The sequence below is a fragment of the Kogia breviceps genome, chromosome 14 (genome assembly GCF_026419965.1).
Source record: "Kogia breviceps isolate mKogBre1 chromosome 14, mKogBre1 haplotype 1, whole genome shotgun sequence".
NCBI classification, from domain to species: domain Eukaryota; kingdom Metazoa; phylum Chordata; class Mammalia; order Artiodactyla; family Physeteridae; genus Kogia; species Kogia breviceps.
The window spans coordinates 74,289,379-74,310,440 of NC_081323.1; the positions used below are offsets into that span (position 1 = coordinate 74,289,379).

Below are 21,062 nucleotides of genomic sequence, written 5' to 3' on the forward strand. Positions count from 1 at the left end.
AGGTCACAAAGCTAGCTGGTTTGAACCCAGAGCTCCCTAACTCAACATGTCATGTTCTTCTCTCTACACATAAACCACCAACAGGCTTGGAGCCTGCTTCACCCACTCCAGAAAACTTCAATTCTAGTCAATTTGTAAGAATACTTAAAACCTAAAAGGAGAGATGGAAAAAGCCTAGGGGAACAATGACCCTTTGATCTATGTCTAAGAATAATTTCTTAAAGAAACATGTGGAGCCCTAGGCTTGGATATTTCCCACATGTGATAAGAACCTAACTCAGAAGACACCATAGTTCTATGTGACAGTTGCTACCACAAGGGCCAACAAACCACTAATTTTCAAGAACAAATCAAGTAGCCTGAATGTTTGCCTGTCCTGAAATGTTTCTACGAGAAGTTCTTACTCACAAGGCAAACCAGCCACGCTGGTTATTCAGCGCTCAGTGCCAGTCCACTCTCCACATTTTGTGATGCTGGGACTCAGACTACACAAAGCACATTTCTCCTCTGACTGTTAGGCTCTGTCAACAGGGGCACTGGAGGAAAACTGGAAGGCAGAAGGAGGGGCAAAGGGACCCCATTCTTCCTGTGGGCTTGCTGTCCTGGCCAGTGTCACCCCAACAATGGTCACCTGGCAGTAATAATTGGTTCCAGCTTCCACATTCCCCAAACCAGCCCCATCACGAACTCTCAGAGGTGCTAGCAGCAGCCAGGTTACATCTTCTCCTCAAAGGATGAAGTCCCAGCTCCCTGGGGCCTCTCCTCTGAGCTCCTGTGGCAGTTGGGTGATACCCTCTCCTCAGAGGTCTGAGCTCTAGCTGCATGGGGGCCGTCCCAATGATATTTGACATTTTAATGACCCCAACACGCCTTTCCTTTGTACCATTAGCCCTAGTGGTGGAGCTGCTTACCACAGTTATCATCTGTGTTATCTCAGTGGTCAAGGACATATGGAAAGAAGTCATTTGGTGGGACCTCTGGGAAAGCTTCTTTTGTCTAACCTCTCCCTCTTATTCCTGCTGCCTGAATCATAGGTGTGATGTCTATAGATTCAGCTTCCATCTTTGACCATAAGGTGACTGTGGAGATGGAAGCCATGCCTAAGGCTGGTAGAACAACAGGTAAAGGGATCCAAATATTAATTGACAGGGACTTCCCTAGCAGTCCAGTGGTTAAGACTCCACGCTCCCAATGCAGGGGGCACGGATTCAATCCCTGGTTGGGGAACTAAGATCCCGCATGCCGCACGGTGCGGTCAAAAAAAACCAAACAAACAACAAAATATTAACTGACACACCAAAAAAAAGGAGACACTGAACATTTGTCAAGGGAAAGAAAATCAACAGATTGTCACATATGACACAGATGTTGAGTTACCGAAGATTTTTTTTGTTTGTTTTTTTTGGTACGCGGGCCTCTCACCATTGTGGCCTCTCTCGTTGCGGAGCACAGGCTCCGGACGCGCAGGCTCAGCGGCCATGGCTCAAGGGCCCAGCCGCTCCATGGCATGTGGGATCTTCCCGGACCGGGGCACGAACCCGTGTCGCCTGCATCGGCAGGCGGACTCGCAACCACTGCGCCACCAGGGAAGCCCTATCGAAGATTTTTAAAGCAGCTATTATAACCATCCTCCATGAGGTTCTTTCAGCTGGAGGTGTTTTGGACTGAACTATGTCCACTCAAAATTCATATGTTGAGGGACTTCCCTGGTGGCGCAGCGGTTAAGAATCCACCTGCCAGTGCAGAGGACATGGGTTCATTTGCTGGTCCAGAAAGATCCCACATGCCGTGGAGCAACTAAAAGTCCATGCATCACAACTACTGAGCCTGTGTGCTGCAACTACTGAAGCTTGCGCACCTAGAGCCCGTGCTCCACAACAAGAGAAGCCACCGCAATGAGAAGCCCGTGCACTGCAAAGAAGAGTAGCCCCCGCTCACCGCAACTAGAGAAAGCCTACGCGCAGCAACGAAGACCCAATGCTGCAAAGACCCAATGAAGACCCAACTTATTTAAATAAATAAGTAAGAAATAAATAAATTCATACGTTGAAGCCCTAACTCTCAGTGTGACTGTATTGGAGACAAGGCCTATAAAAGTTAAGTGAGATCATAAGGGTGGGGTGGGCCTTAATCCACTTAGATGAAGAGGAGGAGACATGAGGAAGTAGGAGCGAGAGTGCTCACTCTTCCCACTCCCCGCTCATGCACAGAAGAGAGGCCATGTGAGGTCACAGAGGGAAGGCAGCATCCGCAAGCGAGGGAGAGCCCTCACCAGAAACCGAATCTGCCAGCAGCCTGATCCATGACTTCCAGTCTCCAGAAGTATGACAAAATTAATTTCTGTTGTTTAAGCCACCCAGCCAGTGGTATTTTATTATGGCAGCCCGAGCTGATTAAAATAGAAGGTAAAGGAAAATGAAAAAGAAACCTGGAACTTCAAGAATGAAGGGAAAGCAACAGAACTGACAAATCTCTTGGTAAATACAACAGACTTTTTCTCTATTGTTTCTCTTAAGATCTTTAAAATATGAATGTTGGATGAAAGCAAAAACAGAACACTGTCTGATGGGGTTTTCAATGTACACAGATGTAAAATATATAGCAACCTCAATACAAAGAAGGGAGGGCAAAAAGATCTATATGGTGGCAAGGTTCCTATATCACACTTGAAGTGGTAGTATGTTAACTTGAAAAGTTAAATATATATGTATTTTAATAACAGAGCAACCACTTAAAAAACTCACATAAAGAGATATAGTCAAAACACTCGATACATTGAAAAGGAAAACTAAACTTGTGTGAAACAACAGAGTCTCAAAATAAATGAAGCAAAAACTGATAGAACTGAAAGGAGACGTAGACAAATCCACAATTATACCTGGGAGAATTCACCTCTCTCTCAGTAACTGATAGAACAAACTGGATAAAGACAACATGTAGAACACCATCAACCAACCTGACCTAACTGACATATCTAGAACACTCCACCCAACAACAGCAGAATGCACACTCTTTTTAAGTGCACAATGAACAATCACCAAGAAGACTAGGTCATAAAACAAACCTTAACAAATTGAAAAGAATTGAAATCACCCAAAATGTGTTTGCAGATCATAATCAACTAGAAAACAATAATGAGAAGACATATGGAAAATTCCAAAATATTTGGAAATTAAACAACAAAGAGGAGGAACTCAAGAGAAATTACAAAATATTTTAAACTGAATGGAAAGGAAAATAAAACATATTAAAATTTGATAAAGCTAAAGCAGTGCTCAGAGAGAAACTTATAGCATTACATGGTTAAATATACAATGCAAATAAACCTATAGATCTGGGTGGCTCAAGCCACAAATGTGATTCCAAAAGCACCTCAACTTCTTCTGAGAGTTAAATAAAATTATACACGTTAAGGTGACTACATAGTGTTTGTAAACATATGAATGAAAGAACAAGAGAACAAACAAATGAATAAACACACAGGCAATAAATAAACAAAACTACAAGTCAGATAATTATGAAGCACTGAGCATAGTCCTGAATAACTTTTTCAACTCAATGAAATAACTAAGATTCCATTCCCTTGCTCTCTGGGGCAGTCAACAGCATGAATTTCTCGTAGCAAGAGCTAGAAAGCTACTGAAGCCCTGGTACAACCCTAGTTAATACCTTGTATTAACTGTATCAAAATGCCATGTGTCACAATGGCACTTCCTCTCTATTCAGCAGAAAAACCCACTCAGAAAAAAAGGGCAGCAATTTTTCTCACGCTTACCCACATTTGTTTATAGTCCAACTGAATGTCACCCGGAATCCCTGGCAGGTCTATGGCCAGCACTTGCGTACTCAGTACTTTCATGACAAAGGGGTTCACAGGACATGACTCAATAACTTCAGGTTGCTTAACTCACTTCAGGTTTCCTCATCTTCCTGTAAAAATAAGTTTCTACACAGGTGTCTCCCTTCACATTGACAAGCATATAGAGAAGGGAGTGAGAGAGAGAGAAAAGGGACGAGAACCAATACTTATTTACTGAACACCTACTGTCAGCCAAGGTACTTTACACACACTGGTTCATTGAATTTGCTCAACAACTTGTAAAGTAGGAACAACCATTCCCAAAGTACAAAGGGGAGAAAAGGAGACTGAAATTTAGGTCTTCCTACACCACAGATTCAAAATGGCAAACCTGGACAGTAAACCCCATAGCAATTTTGTTCAGCTGGGTATGTTACAGAACATTTATTCTGTTAACACTGGGACTCAAGTTCTCTAAGTCCCCACCAGTTCTGATCAAGAAACTCTTGAGCATCCTCACTGAACAAGGAACATGCAGAGCTCCAATTTCCAAGCTCCTAGGACCAAAAATAAATCCATGTACATTTGTGCTTCTAAATTCGTAGCCTACAATGCCTATCACTTTGTTGTGATGAATGATGCAAAACCTTTAAACCACAAGGGACAGGAACTGGATGCTGTCTCTGTGACTCAACCACACCTACGTTTTGCATTTAAGATACTAAGAAAACATTCTTGACTACCTCCTGCAAGATCAGTTGCTCCTGAAATTCTGGCTCAAGCCACAAAAGCCCCCCAACTTCTTTCAGATCCATTTTCTCAGTTGAAAAACATTTGATTGCATTTACATGCTCGTCATTAAAATGAATGTGGTAATTATCTGTAGCCAGTGCTCTTTATCAGCTGCTTCTGCAAAACAGTGTATCTCTAATATATTGGGTTCTCTAATATAACCTAGAGCAGTGGTTTAACTTTCATTTAAAATTTTTTCAGGGCTTCCCTGGTGGCGCAGTGGTTAAGAATCTGCCTGCCAACGCAGGGGACAAGGCTTGGAGCCCTGGGCCAGGAAGATTCCACATGCCAGGAAGCAACTGAGCCCATGCACCACAACTACTGAGCCTGCACTCTAGAACCTGCGAGCCGCAACTACTGAAGCCCACGTGCCTAGAGCCCATGTTCTGCAACAATGAGAAGCCCGCACACTGCAACAAAGAGGAGCCCCAGCTCGCCGCAACTAGAGAAAGCCCGCACACAGCAATGAAAACCCAACGGAGCCAAAAATAAATAAATAAATTTATTTTAAAAATAAATAAATAATTTTTAATAAATAAATTTTAGGAACAAATAAATAAAATTTTTTCATTGCACACTTGTGTAAATATACAGCATAAGAGGTGTAAGGAAAAACATGTTAAGTTAAAGTTCAACTATTTTCTTTGCACACCTCAGCAGACTACATCCTTCTTTGTAGTCTACTACCTTAGACCACTAGAGGGTGTCTGACTGACAAGCAGTTCCCCAGATGATGGTTACCATTTAACAGCATAAACCACAGACAAGCTTGGAAAGTTTGGGGTTTTTTTGTTTTTTAAAGGCATAAAAGTGTTATACATGTATGTTTAAAAAAAAAGTCATGAACAATTAGAAAGCCTTATTTAGGATAATAATCAAATGATCAATGAGAAAAATCCCTACTGCTTTTTTTTAAAATTGGAGTACAGCTGCTTTACAATATTGTGTTAGTTTATACTGTTCGGCAAAGTGAATCAGCTGTATATATGTATACATATACATGAGTGTATATACATATACATATATCCCCTCTTTTAAGGATTTCCTTCTCATTTAGGTCACCGCAAAGCACTGAGTAGAGTTCCCTGTGCTACACAGTAAGTTCTCATTAGTTATCTACTTTATACACAGTATCAATAGTGTATATATGTCAATCATCCCACTCCTGGTGTTTAAAGCGGTCAGCAAGAACCACTGACAACTGTGACAACAGATGACAGATGCCTAGGCAGGCAAGACAACATCTGCAAGTGGGCTGAAGGCCTTTGCTATCCAGGGACCCTGTCATTTAACTCCACAGTCACCATCTCAGTCAAATGACGGCAACATCTTCTATTACTTATTATTACTGTGTAGTCATTACCATGTCCATTTATTGAGTGCCTACTATGTGATCTATAGTGTGCCATGTATTTTATATACAATTTCCTTGAATCCTAGCCATTCTGCAAAAGAGGTATCAGTATTAGTATGCTCATTTTGCAAGAGGAAATGTGATTACCATATAACTTGACCAAAAGTAACACTGCTGCCATGAAGCAGAAAAGAAATTTAAACTGCACCACTGCTCCTTCTATTGGTGCAACAGTCTGCACAAATATATATTTTCTCAATGGAACCATATTCTCCACACCTAAAGCACATTTGTACTGTGCTTTAAAAAGCATTTTCATATTAATCATGTCCTCAGTTTATTCTTCCAACAAGCCTGAGAGATGTGAAAGAATATCTACCACTTAAATATAGCAAAATCAGGCACAGTCCCAGAACCAAAGGATGTAACTGCTCAGCATACAAGAAGGAGAATTTGGCGGAAGTGCCTTTTCTTTGAACAATCTCAATCAACAACACAATTACTCACAGTTGGCAAATTCACCAAAAACAGGATCCACTGTTGTGTAAGAAGGTTTCTAACACACAAATAAACTACCCATAACCACATGTGACCTGACAGCATAACAAGCTGGAAGCTATTTTGCAATCACAAAAATAGTTTTGGGAATGAAAGTGCAAATGCTAAACTTGGAATGCAAATACTGTTTCGAATTTTAAAAACGCATAAAACTTCAGCAATGGAAAGGGTTTTAGAGGTTCAGTCCAACTCTCCCCAGTTGGGGGGTCTCCTCACCACCTCCATTTGGCACATTTCTGGGGGAGGGGTGCTCACTATCTCCACCATCAACCACTAATACTATTTACTGAGCATTTGTAATGTGCTGAGCGTTCTAGATATATTAGCTTCAAATAATTAGATACATAACCACCACAGTGTACAGGAACCATACTTTCTGCCTGTAAACAAGAAAAAATGGGCTTGAGAAACGTGGGGAAAAAAACACTTCCCCATTTTCTGTTTTTTAAAGTAAAATTAGAAGTACAAAAATGATTATCTCTGGATTGCAGGATTATAGATAACTTTTCTTTATATTTTTCTATCTTTGCTAGTTTTTAAAATAAATATTTTTTCCTGATAAGTATTTATTACTTTATTTGGGAAATTTTCAAGCACATACAAAAGGAGTGAGGCTACAATGAACCCCAAGTTCCTATCAACTAAGTTCAACACCAATTATCAACACATGGCCAGCCCACTTCCCCCTCCATCCCCAAGGAATTATTTTAAAGCAAATCCCAGATATCATATCATTTTATCCAATAAATACTTCAGCTTGTATCTCTAAAATAAGGGCCATGGGAGAGGATGGGGACCACAAAAGCATTATCATACCTAAAAAATTAACAATACATATTATTTTTTTAATCAGAAAAATGTGTTTTTAAAAAATGAGATATTTAAGGGGAAGAAAGAAGAAAATGCTCAATGGCTTTACTACCTAAACAGCTTACATGACTCAGTTTCACTAAAGAGGTCTGACTGCATGGTTGCCTCTTTAGGCCACAAGAAAAACTGACAAAAATGTTTATTTCTAGTTATAAATGTTTCTGCGGTTTACCTGTTGAGAACTGCTTCCTTGTCTCCCAGACGGCTTTTAATTTTACTTGTCAGATAGTCCAAAAACAGCGTCCAGATATCCAAACAAGAGAAGTAACCTTCATGAGTAGGCTATGGTGCAAAAGAAATCCAGACAATGAAATTACTTAATGCAACTACTCCTTAGAAACACACCCACCAGTGTTTACATCCACCAGAATGCTACAACCATAAGCCTAGGTTCCCTCGGCTTCTTGGTAACCACAACTGGTGTCTTTTATTCGGTCTTCACGATTGGGCCCTGTTGAACCTAACAAGACAAGGGTACCATGGAACACATCATTAAGGAGATACTATACCATGCAGGGCAAACCAATTTACAAAATAAGCCGAGCAAACACCTGTTTTAAAATCTGAGACTGATGCGGACAGCTCTTACAGATCATCCAATTCAAATCTGTTTTAGAGAAAAATAAACTGAGATCCAGAGATATGTTCAAGGTCAGGGGTAGGAACCGGTCCCTTTACCCCCAGCCAATGCTCTTTCCACTACATACTATTACAAAACGAAAACTAAGTTTCAGTGGCTCCAAAGTGACAAGTTTACACATTTGAACATTAGGAAAGTAACATCTGCACTCTTCCTACATAACAGATTGAAAATGAGCTCGTTAAGACTGACCTACAGGCTTTAGCTCATCTGCAAAGTAGAGTGTCAAACAGGCTAACAGCAACCTCTTACCAGGTGTCGATAAGGACAAAGTGAGGAGAAAAGAGCAAGTCTTTGTAGGGTCCTAGTGCCTGGACCACTGCACTGATCAACTTTCTCAGGAGCCTTGAGTTTCTATTTCATGCAAAATCCAAGCACTATATTCTCCAGCATCTAGTCCTTCTCACACATACTCAGTTTCATCTGTGGCTCCCCGGCCATAGCTCACGGGCCCAGACACTCCGCGGCATGTGGGATCTTCCCGGACTGGGGCACAAACCCGTGTCCCCTGCATTGGCAGGCAGACTCTCAACCACTGCGCCACCAGGGAAGCCCCATCATCTTCCTGAGTCAGTTTCCTTCCATCTCTGAGCCAAAGAAATCCAGAAGTTTACAAGGGCATGTATGGAATCTGTCCAGGAGATAACTACCAATGACGGTGGTGGTGTACCCAGGCTGAGTCTGAGACAGAAAAACTGTAAACTTAAAAAATGTGGCAGACCCCACTCACAAGCCACAGGGCAGCTCTGGAACTGGACTGCTACAGCTCAATCAGGACCACTGGCAGGGCCATCCTCAGAACACGAAATGAACCAGAAGAATAAGCAGAAAAAACAATAAGCCGTGTGGAAATAATATGGGTAGCTTGTGGACAGGCACTTGACTTGCAGCCAGGAGATGTAGTCTTGTCCTGGCTTTGGCTTGCTGTGCTTCCAGTAAGGAGGTCACCCAGCTGCCCTTCCTTGCTTTGAAAATAAACACCTACCAGATCCCTCACCAAAAAATATAACTGATCAGATGCATGTGGAGGTGATTTTGAGAAAAGCCACCATATAAATCCAAGTGTTATGGCTATGTCAAAGTAGTTTACAATTATACATGTCTTTCTCATGCGTTTGAATTGAGGATTTACTGTGTGGCTCAAGGCTGGAAAAAAAAAAGTTGGGCAAATACACCCTCCGTAGGACCTGAAACACTACCATTCACATCCATCTCTACAGGCCCCACTGTGAGGCCTTATGCACTGCCCACAGTCTAGCCTTTGACAATTTTCTGGGCACAGATTGCTAAGGTCATAAAGGCAATAAGCTGACTGCACTTTTGGAGTCATACAACTTTGCAGAGCCCTCATGGACCCATTTTTAAAATGTACCCATACTCAGATGTTTTACTTTTCAGATTCCAGGGCTGGTTAGTCACTAAAGATCCTGGCAAGTTCCTTTAAGAAACAAATGACACTACTCTTCTCTCCAAGTGGTTTGTTTTCATTTGCATAGGTCTATTTGATCTTCACAACAGTCCTGGAAAGTGGATAAATGTTTTTCTTCTTCCCATTTTACAGATAAAGAAACCAGAAGTCAAGTCATCTGCCCAAGGTGACAAGATAAGGAACAAAAACAGAACTAGACTGTGGATCCTAAGACTCCCCTGGCCCAGACCCTTCCCCCTACGCCATACTATCTCAGGCATGTTTTAAGAAGAAAGGGCAAAATGGAAACTGCAAGACCAAGAAGGAACTGGTAATGATACAGCAAGAGAAGGAGCAGGAAGACAGAAACCACATGTTTATACAGACACCTCAGGGGCTCAGCAATGGCGGAGGCAAACACCTGGTGAGCACTAGTGGCTGGAGGGACTGTGGCAGGACACTTAGGTGAAAGAAAAAATACAGGAAAATAAACAGAAGAGAGGAAATGGTTACAGGAAGATACTACCACCATCTTTGTCTTATTATTATTCTTTAAAAATATGTTGATGGGCTTCCCTGGCGGCGCAGTGGTTAAGAATCCGCCTACCAATGCAGGGGACACAGGTTCGAGCCCTGGTCCAGGAAGATCCCACATACCGCAAAGCAACTAAGCCCATGCGCCACCACTACCAAGCCTGTGCTCTAGAGCCCGCGCGCCACAACTACTGAAGCCCGCGCACCACAACTACTGAAGCCCGTGTGCCTGGAGTCCGTGGTCCTCAACAAGAGAAGCCACTGCAATGAGAAGCCTGTGCACCGCAATGAAGAGTAGCCCCCATTCACCGCAACTAGAGAAAGCCCGCGCGCAGCAACAAAGACCCAACAGACCCAAAGAAAGATAGACAGATAGATAAATAAATAAATAAATAAAATGTTGACCAGGACTAATATTTCCATGAATTGTAGGAACAAAAGGCAAAGTACATTGAGAATAACCCTGTAAACAAGAGAAAAGACACATTTTCCCACTTTACAGAGAACTAAGCTACGATAAAGGAAGAGCATGCTGGTAATGAACAGATGAGAACTTAAAGCTCTCTCTTGAGAGCAATTTAATTTCTTATTCTTAAATCTTATTCTAAAGAAATCTTTTATTACCAGCTCCTGGGCCTAGAGTGTGTCCTGCCAGCTTTCTCCCTCCCTGCCTCTACAGCAAAGGGCAGCTTCCCCCAGAGCCCCTTCTAGGTTCCTGCCCCTCTGGCCAGTGCTCAGAATCAGCTTCTGCCTGCACCTCGAGGCCACCAACCCACACAGCCCAGAGTCTGCACCCAGAAATGCAAGTCCTCGCACAGGAGGCCAGCAGAACACAGGGAGCTCAGCTGACAGTGACCCGCTGGTGAGGGAGAAGACAGAAGCTTGCTCTTTGCCTCATGACCAATCTATCTCTTCTCCCAGTATGTAATTAAAACATATATAAATATATAAAACCACCACTCTCGGTTCAATGGAAAATTAACCCGTAGGATTCTAGTGAAAGAATCATAGAAGATGAATATGGAAAGACCCTAAAGATGCCCACTGCAGTCTATCTCCCTAGGAAATTTAAGAGACTTGTCCAGGGCTCCCCTGGTGGCGCAGTGGTTGGGAGTCTGCCTGCCGATGCAGCGGACACGGGTTCGTGCCCCGGTCCGGGAGGATCCCACATGCCACGGAGCGGCTGGGCCCGTGGGCCATGGCCGCTGGGCCTGTGCGTCCGGAGCCTGTGCTCTGCAGCGGGAGAAGCCACAGCAGTGAGAGGCCCACGTACCACAAAAAAAAAAAAAAGACACACAAATGGGCACAAGTGATAGCGCAGGACAGAAATGTTTAAAACTGGACTCTGATGATGGCTGCACAAGTCTTTAAATCTACTGAACATCATTGAATTGTACAATTACAATGGGTGAATTGCATAGTAAGTAAATGTTATCTCAATAAATCTGCTAAAATATATACAGAAACAAAAAATATTGAGTCATCAGAATGTAAATTCAGTGAAGGCAAGGACTCTGTTTACAAGGGTTATATGCCTCGCTCCTGGAACACAACAGGAGCCCAAAAAACATTTGCTGAATGGGGGAAACAACTGGATCTACCAAAACTGAACTCTTGAGAGCTTCACTATTTACAATCTCCTTGTGGGAAGTCTTAGTGACAGTTACAGACTAGAACTAAAGGCCCTAACTTCAGACTTTTTCTATATTTTGCTTTTTCAACATAACAGTGATTAAGAGCAGACTCTATGGGTTCAAATCTTGGCTCTACTGCTTACTGACTGTATGACCCTCAGCAAGTTATCTTTGTGCCTCAGTTTCTTTATCTGTAAAATGGGGATGATAATAATACCTACCTCATAGGGTTGTTATGAAGGATAAGTGTGTCAATCTTCATATACTAAGCACTATATAAATGTTTGACAAATAAAATAAAGAAGTTCTTTCTCCTGAAAATAACAAAGTAGACATTTTGAGTGACAAGGGATAGACACGGGCAGTTCCAGTGCTTTACCTGATGAAATGTGTACTTGAACAAAAGTGTCAAAAACTCCACCACAGGGAACTGGGAGTAGGACTCGATTCTTCTTAGGTGAACACTCACAAAGAGCCGCAGAAAGTCAGTAAACTTCTCGATGTAGCTAAAGAAGACAAGAAGACAAAAGGTGACAGTGAGAAACTCGGCCACCTCCCTAGAAGAGAACTCAAATTCAATCCAAATTTCTTTCAGTACAAAACTATACAGATTTATAACAAATATATTTTCAGTTAAAAATATAAAGGCCTGCAACAATTACCTACAGGTCAGGCAACCCTTCATTCCATTACCACCTGAAACATAGCAGAAAAGCAACTTTAATCCTCAGACACTATCTACGTAAGGCATCTTATAAGCTAGCATCCTCATATTTTCTAACTCAGTGTTATGACCCAATTAAAGTGAAAGGAAATGGTACTCAAAAGGTCCATGGGCAGATGATCTGTCATTTCAATGTGGCAAGTCTGGAGGGCTGGTTTTCTTTGCTAGGAGGCTAAAATATTAAAACGAATGTGATAAAAACCCAAAAACAAAACAAGGCTATAGGAAAGGGATGGCATCCAGGTAAGATATATTCAGTCTTGCAACCTAATGTTCATGTTTTTTCCCACCCTCTGGCTCCTGGTGCTAATTAAACAGCACATCCCAATCCATTCTAAAAGTGATTTCAAATCTAAGGGAGGAGGACTGTTAGAGCTGGACAAGACTCAGGGACAATTTAATGATGCATCATTTTAGAGATGAAGCCCAGAGAGATAAAGTGACTGGCCCCAGGTCATTCAGCCAGCTCACAGAAGAATGGGACTACCATCTACTCCCAATCCAGTGCTCTTTCTTTTCACATCACAGTGAATTCCCAATTCATTTGTATTCAAAAATCATTTCACAGAAGAGTGTTGGTCACAGCTGCAAGGATAAGATATTTTTGTTATTGAATACACAGCACATCATCACTCTCACATTTCAGAAACTGTCATTTTAAGCTCCTAAATACCAAAAGGTGATTAGAAAATGAGATGGGCATACCTCCATAAACCACATTTCAGAGACAGATTAAAAAAGATAAAAGATACACTGGGCCTTAGCCAAATATTGAATGATGGCTAAAAGCAATTCTGAAACTCCTAACTGCAAAAAGGTGTGTTTTTTTTTTTTTTTTTAAAGCAAAGATCTATGAGATAATAAAGGGGAAGAAGACGACTCCTCAGAAGACCAAAACTGGCCCATAAATAAAACGTCCCATATTGTTCCTGGGACCTAGCACCCTGAGGGTGGCCAATCTGTGTGGCCGCCACACACAGGTAAGTTTATTTGCAGCTTAAAAAAAAATTAATTTGTTTGATAAGGATCATGGGACCAAATACCTGAAAAACAGTAAGGCACTAATCAACTGTTTTTAGAGATAGGAAAGTATAAAAAAAACTTCTCTGAGGCCTTCAATTACTAATACTCAAGAGCAGGAACTCCTCATTCCTCGCTCAGCCTATTACACATTTTTATGTGGTTATTCAAAGACATCAACCAGTTTGCTGCTCTTTAGGAAGATGCACTCAATTTCCTACCACCCATTAAAGAATAAGAAGTCATGGGTCAAATACCACACAATCTCAATTTTATTTGACTCTCCAACCCAATTTTTTTAAAGAATACAAGCAAGACTGTTCAGTAGCTAAAACTCCAATTTTATTTCACCTCATTTTCTTTCCCTTGCCCACCTTCTGGTACAGGTGCTAATGAGCAGTAGAAAGTTAGAAAAAAAGGCAGTAGAGGAGACGAGAGGAAGAAACCTGGTTAAGCAGCTCCTAAACAACTGAGAATGGACTTAGCTGTTTAGAATTAGTGGTAAGGGACCCAAGAGCCAGGAAGCAAGCACACAGTGTTGTTCATGTCACCTTTCTGCTTCCAGGCACCTCTCAGCTTTCACAGGGCAATAGGAAGCATAGGATTAAAATATAAAACCAAGAGCACAAAAGTTACATGTAACAAAATCAGAACACAGATCATCCATGATGACATTTTTATACCACCCAAATGTAAGCCATAACAAACATTATACCACAAGTAAAAGTCAGAACAACTGATATCTGATGGTTGGTACAAGCAGTTGGGTTACTGTTGTGATTTTTTTTAAACATATGAAAATACAGCCTTTCTTAACCAAAGCTAGGAAGGATATAAACACATACGCTGTGTGTCTGAATGCTGATGCTTTTGAATTCAAATAGGAAGCTATTACTAAATAATGAAAAATAAAACCAACATATTACCATATCAGATTATGAGTTCTTTTGCAATTATACAAAGAAAATTTCACACAAAGCTTGTTTACAATGAACCAAACCAAAATAATCTCATGTACCAATTTTTTCAACTTTAGAAAAACTTATTAAAATTGCTAAATTTAGAAAGCACTAAAACTGTCTTAACTTTAGGCACTTGACTTTATATCCTGCTGCTTACTCTAAAGAAAAAGAAATGGCTTAACCCTGTATAGCTTAACAACAAAAACAAGCCAAGGAAAATTGATGAAAATACTAACAACTTTTGCTGCTAGGCAATCTATAAATATTTACTAATTCAATACAATTTATCTATTTGAAAGTCTCTGAACAGTCAACATAATGTTCTTAATATAAGCTTCCAATTTTCCCTTTTGTTTATACACAGCAGTAGCATCATATGAATGAAAGCTGTAAGATACATAAATGACATCATCTGTAACGGAAATAAATGAAACCATGCCTCAGCATACTGTGGAATCATCTGCTAAGAGTCCTTAATAAAGAGAGGCTAAGTGATTTTCGGCTCCATTCAAGAGGACGGCAACCAAGAAACTCAGGTGTGTGCCCCATTAACAACTCTTTCTTTTGATGAAAACTTGCCATAGGTGTAAAACTCACAATAGTGACAACATTCCTATACACTGCACGACGTTCACTTGAGAAAAGTCAAAGAGGAAGAACCAACAAGCAACACCAAGCAAGGAAGGGCAAGTGTAACTCCTGTACCTCCACGGGCCTCCTCTCCTGTGCTTGGCTACGCATGAGCAGCAGTCCCAGTTCCTGCACCACCTCAGACCTGCAGGCAAAGAGTGAGGAGAGGGCGGACAAGGGTGGAAGGGAGGACAGGAGATGGACGGGCAAAGAAGACAACCAACCTACACAAGTCACACAATTCACAACTTTTCCAACTCAACTCATTTCCCTTAACCACCCTAGCCCTTCCAGCTAAGCTTGGACTTACTGGTACACACCTACCTCTCCGTTCCTCACCAGGAGCCCCAGATTCTGAAACCAAAGAGGATTACAGACACTATGCAGCGCAACGTGATAAACAGTCAAGGCCCATTCTCAGGGCACAGCCGATCACACCTGTTTTCATTACCTCTCATCAAGTTCTTCTAGCCTGCTCTTCACCGTGTGGGCATTGTTATCCTTGGTGATTTTCTGCAGGAGGTAGAAAGTCTGCTGGAACATACGCAGTAAATACTCCTCGAACTCCATAGGCACACAGTTCTTGGACATGAGTTCATTGATGCAGGACATGGCCAGGACCCCAAGCCGGCCGCGCTCCTGACCCAACACACAGTTCTGGCTGCTGCCGTTAACGGATGCCATCTTTCTGGCCCGGATGTCACAGCCAAAGCGCGCAAAGTGGAAGATGGTGGTAAGGAGGGATGGGGTGATGCTGGCAGACAGAGGAATCCAACTGAAGAGATGGGCCAGGCACTCCAAGGCCAGGGAACAGATATACTCACTCTCCACATCAAGGATGGGTATTGGCTGATTCAACAGTTTGGCTGAACTAGGACTCTGCAACAGGTTACTCAGTAAGTCACCTGAAACACAAAAGACTTTTAAGGTACACACTATCAAATCTCTTATAAACCAATTTAAGCAATTCTCCTTAAAAAAAAAAAACAGAAACAAAAAACCACACATTAGCATAAAGCAGAAGTTCTCAAAGTTTGGTCCAGGGACCCCTGAGAGCCCCCAGAATGCTTTTCGGGGTTCACAAATTCAAAACTATTTTTAAAAGAATGTTATTTTCCTTCTTCACTTTTATTATCTCACAAGTGTACAAAACGGAGCTTTCCAGAGGTTACATGCCAAGTTACAAGCAACACAGAAAAAGCAAATGCTATCTATCATTAAGCTACATATTAAAGAGATTTACAAAAATGTAATGCCGCTCTTCTCAGTAAATGTTTTTGTTTGCTTTGGAAAAGTTATTTTTCATTAAGATATATTACTTGTTAATATGCACTGAGTTCATCACAGTTACTTTTAAAAGAATTAATAAATATTTCCAAATTTTCTCAGTTTGTATATCAATAGATAAAACCCACAAAGCTCTTTGAGGACCTCAATAATTCTTAAGAGTAAAGGGGTCTGGGGAATTCCCTGGTGGCACAGTGGTTAAGAATCCACCTGCCAATGGAGGAGACAAGGGTTCAAGCCCTGGTCCAGGAAGATCCCACATGATGCAGAGCAAGTAAGCCCATGTGCCACAACTACTGAGCCTGCACTCTAGAGTCGGCGAGCCACAGCTACTGAGCCACATGCCACAACTACTGAAGCCCGGGAGCCTAGAGCTCATGCTCCACAGCAAGAAAAGCCACCACAATGAGAAGCCCGCACACTGCAATCAAGAGGAGCCCCTGCTCCCCACAACTAGAGAAAGCCTGTGTGCAACAACAAAGACCCAATGCAGCCAAAAAATAATAATAATAATTTTTTTTTTTTAAGAGTAAAGGGGTCCAGGGTGGGCGAAACAGGTGAAGGTGGTAAAAAGGTACAAACTTCCAGCTGTAAGACAAATAAGTCCTGGGGATGTAATGTACAATATGGTGACTATAGTTTACAATACTGTATTGTATATTTGAAAGTTGTTAATAGTGTAAAATAAATTCTCACAAGAAAAAAATTTGTAACTATGTGTGGTACTGGATCTACATTTACTGTGATCATTTTGCAAATATACATAAATCACTATTTTGTACACCTGAAACTAACACTAACAGTGCTATATGTCAATTATACCTCAATTTAAAAAAAAAAAAAAAGAGTAAACAGGTCCAAAGACCAAATGTTTGAAACTACTGGGCTAGTCAAGGTGAGGTCTGTGGACCTGCATCATCAACATAACCTGGAAGTTTGTCAGAAATACAAATGATCAGGCAACACCCACACCCACTGAAGTAGAACCTGGGGGGCAGGGGCAGGAAGCTGTGCTTGTACCAGGTCTTCAGGTGATTCTTATGCTTGCTTTATTTTTGAGAAGCACTGAACACTAAAGGAAATCACACAAAATGAAACTGGGGGTGGGGGTGGCTATAAAATGATTTTAGGGAAGACAAAAGAAGAAAAACATTCGTAACTATAACAAGAAGCCTTTCCTGAAATAAAGGTGTGACTATACAAAATGAAAGGGCTTATTCTGCACCAAGAAAAAAAATAAGGAGTAATCAATACAAAAACTTCAGGAATAAGGAAGGAATGTAGGCAGAAAAAGCACATATACAAAAGAGAAAACCCCGAATTCAGACTTCACAGTAACAGTGAAAGCCAAAAAACAGTGGTGCAGTGTCTACAAGTTCTGGGGCAAAGAATGACTTAACCCAAAGGTCCCCTTTGAGTATAAAGGAAGGTGACATTTTTTTCAAACATGCAAAAATTCAAATAATATACTGCCCACAAATTCTTAGGGAGGATACTGAACAATGAAACCATGCAAATAAAGAGATAAATAAAAAAGAAGTATTACAGAATGGTGAAGCTGTGGCAAAGGGACTAATGCACGCACTGAATTAAATACAGAACCAAGACTAAACAAATGGAGGAATTATAGAAGGTTGTGCTAACTAACTTTCTCACCTTTCACAAGCACGAAGTCTCAAAATATATGGTCTAAAATTAAAATATGTAGTAAGAAAATGGTTTTCATAATCTTTTTTTCTTATACTTGGAGGTATCTTTTACAAACTAATATTCCTTGTGGAAAAAGCATCTCAAGGTCAGCAATTCCTTCCATTTAATACTTCCTGTTAAATTCAAGTAAAACTAAAACTGAATAGTCTTTAGCAAAAATATATGATATATGATATGATGCCATTTGGTCCTTTTATTCAGTTTAATCTACCTTTAACTGCATTTATGTAGAGAGAGAGGTCCGGAATGATGTTATTTCTGTATGGTGGAATACTGGGTAAATTTTTACATTTTGTTTTTTACCTTATAGCAGCAGTTCTCAAATGTTTTAGTCTTAAAACCCCTTTACATGCTTAAAAATCACTGAGGACAGCAAAAAGCTTCTTTCTGTTTATGTAGGTTATTTCTATTGATATTTGTCATATTAGAAATTAAAACTAAGAATTTTTCAAATATTTAATTCATTTAATAATGATAAGCCCATTACATGTTAGCATAAATAATATTTTTAAGAGGTGAATATTGATTGATTGATTGATTGATTGCTCCACAGCATGTGGGATCTTCCCAGACCAGGGCTCGAACCCATATCCCCTGCATTGGCAGGCAGTCTCTTAACCATTGTGCCACCAGGGAAACCCCATAAATAACATTTTTAAATGAAAATATTGTATTTTGCCCTCCAAAAAATTAGCGAGAAGAACAGCACTGTTTTTACATTTTTGGAAATCTCTTTATTGTGCGCCTTGAAAGAAGATAGCTAGATTCTCTCATCTGGATAGCTAGATTCTCTCATCTGGTTCTGTACCCAATCTGTTGTACTACGTTGTTTTACTGAAGTATATGAAGAGAACCCAGCTTCACACAGATATACAACTGAAAGAGAAGGAAGTGGCCTTTTCAGATAACAGCAGCTATTCTAATACTAAAGTCTGATGAGTACTAATTTCTTAAAGGTTAATTGCAATGTGGAATCTGAATGAGCTTTTTTTACTTGGTATACTCATGAGAGTGAGAATAAAAATGACAAACAACGGGCTTCCCTGGTGGCGCAGTGGTTGAGAGTCCGCCTGCCGATGCAGGGGATACGGGTTCGTGCCCCGGTATGGGAGGATCCCACATGCCGCGGAGCGGCTGGGCCCGTGAGCCATGGCCGCTGAGCCTGCGCGTCCGGAGCCTGTGCCCCGCAACGGGAGAGGCCACAGCAGTGAGAGGCCCGCGTACCACAAAAAAAAAAAAAAAAAAAAAAAAAAAAAAAAAAAAAAATGACAAACAACGTCTTAGTATTTTTATGACCACATCGTTGACCTTTGGGACCCAGAAAGGGTTTGGGGGGACCTCCAGGGGTCCCCAGACCTATTGAGAACTGCTGCCTTATACTAATGTTGGATTAATATGAAGAGAGTAGTTAACCTCGATCTCTTCAGCCATTACAATGAGGATTTTGTGATTTATTAATAAGAGTTTAATTTCCATTTTTAAAACTAGATTAAAAAGTTGTCCTCTGGCATCTATCTTGAAAGGTGTTTGCTGGTTTCTGTTCTGAACGAGCTGCATTTGATACCAGATGAGACTCATCATGATCTCAGCTACTCAAGCTGGTAATCAGAAGAACTGGTTTCAAAGAATAATGCAAGAAGGATGTTCAAGCACAATTTGCAAACGTTTCAGTTTGTTTATTACTGGATTAATAATTTTGATTTTTGGAATTGCTGTGGTGGCTTTCCACTTGAGTCATACAACTTTCTCTCTATCAATGGTTGTTTCTGGTATTGCTTTTTTCATCGTTCATGGACTGACGGCCATTTATGAAAGATGCCAGTTAGAGGAAATCACCATTACCCAACTATTACAATTATCAGGGCATTTATCAACCAGGATCAAATTGAGGTTTTAGCAATGGAGGAACCAACAGACACCACCTCAGTATGATCTTATACTAAAACCCGGACACTGTTGGGCCCTTGGGGCTTTTTTAAGTCTCTTGAACATTCTTAAATAGAAATAAATTCTGGCTTTAAAAACAAAAACAAAACAAAAAAGTTGGCCCTATTCTTCAGCTCAGAAGAATTTTTCCAGAATGGGATTCTAAGGTGGGGTGTGGGGAGAGCAACACATCAACGGTAACACTGATGTTAAGAACAGTTACTAGGACTTCCCTGGTGGCGCAGTGGTTAAGACTCCACCTGCCAATGCAGGGGACAGGGGTTCTAGCCCTGGTCTGGTAAGATCCCACATGCCGCAGAGCAACTAAGCCTGTGCATCACAACGACTCAGCCTGCACCCTACATGAGAGCCACAACTACTGAAGCCCGTGCACCTAGAGCCCGTGCTCCACAACAAGAGAAGCCACTGCAATGAGAAGCCCGCGCGCCGCAACCAGAGAAAGCCCGCACACAGCAACGAGGACCCAACACAGCCATAAATAAATAAATAAAAGTTAAAAAAAAAAAAAAAAACAGTTACCATTTCATGTGCTATTATTATTTGCTTGGTGCTGCACCAAGCACTTTACATACATATTCTCATTTAATGCCCCCAGCTCTAAAGTAGGTATTATGATTATCTGCACTTACAGACAGTTAGAATAACTCAAACACAGATAGATGAGGCATTTCCCCCATGTTCCTCAGCTAGTCAGAGGCAGAGCTGAAACTAAACCCAGGTCTAGCCCCAAAGCCTATGCTCCTTCCCAGAAGCCAGGTCAGGAAAGATTATGCAGCCAAGAAAAATGATCAGTCAGAAAGCTAATATTCAAAAATAGAAAAATACGTAAGATCCAAAGTCACATGTAAAATAGCATGTGTACACCATGACAGAAACTATAGAAAGATATAAGCACAAGGACAAAGACTGAACGGGAGTATGTAAAGGTAAAACCTGTTTATGTGGATAGGATGATCTCTGACTATTTTTTCCCCTCAAAACAAGTATCTTTTAATGTTGTTTCTCGATAAAAATTATTTTACTCAATTTTAAATGTTTCAGGGAATTTTAGTAAATCATAGAAGAATTTTTCCAAAATTATATTTTAATCCAAGTGAAGGAATCTCCAAAGAACAGAAATCCTGCTTCATGCTGCAGCATTTCCAAAGCTATGCTGAGAGAGCTTTAACAGGCTCGTGGGGCTTCCCTGGTGG

General features: G+C 40.9%; 1 protein-coding gene across 2 annotated transcripts in view; it reads right to left on the minus strand.

Annotated features, from left to right (window-relative positions):
• The window catches only part of XPO6 (exportin 6), a 110,129-nt gene that overhangs the window by 35,828 nt on the left and 53,239 nt on the right, over window positions 1-21,062 (minus strand). For both annotated transcript variants that reach the window (XM_059038164.2, XM_059038163.2), the window contains exons 7-9: window positions 15,377-15,830; window positions 11,969-12,095; window positions 7,546-7,655 (exon numbers count right to left, since the gene is read on the minus strand). In XM_059038164.2, the coding sequence (XP_058894147.1) occupies window positions 7,546-7,655; window positions 11,969-12,095; window positions 15,377-15,830 (691 nt within the window). The remainder of the gene's footprint in view (window positions 1-7,545; window positions 7,656-11,968; window positions 12,096-15,376; window positions 15,831-21,062) is intronic.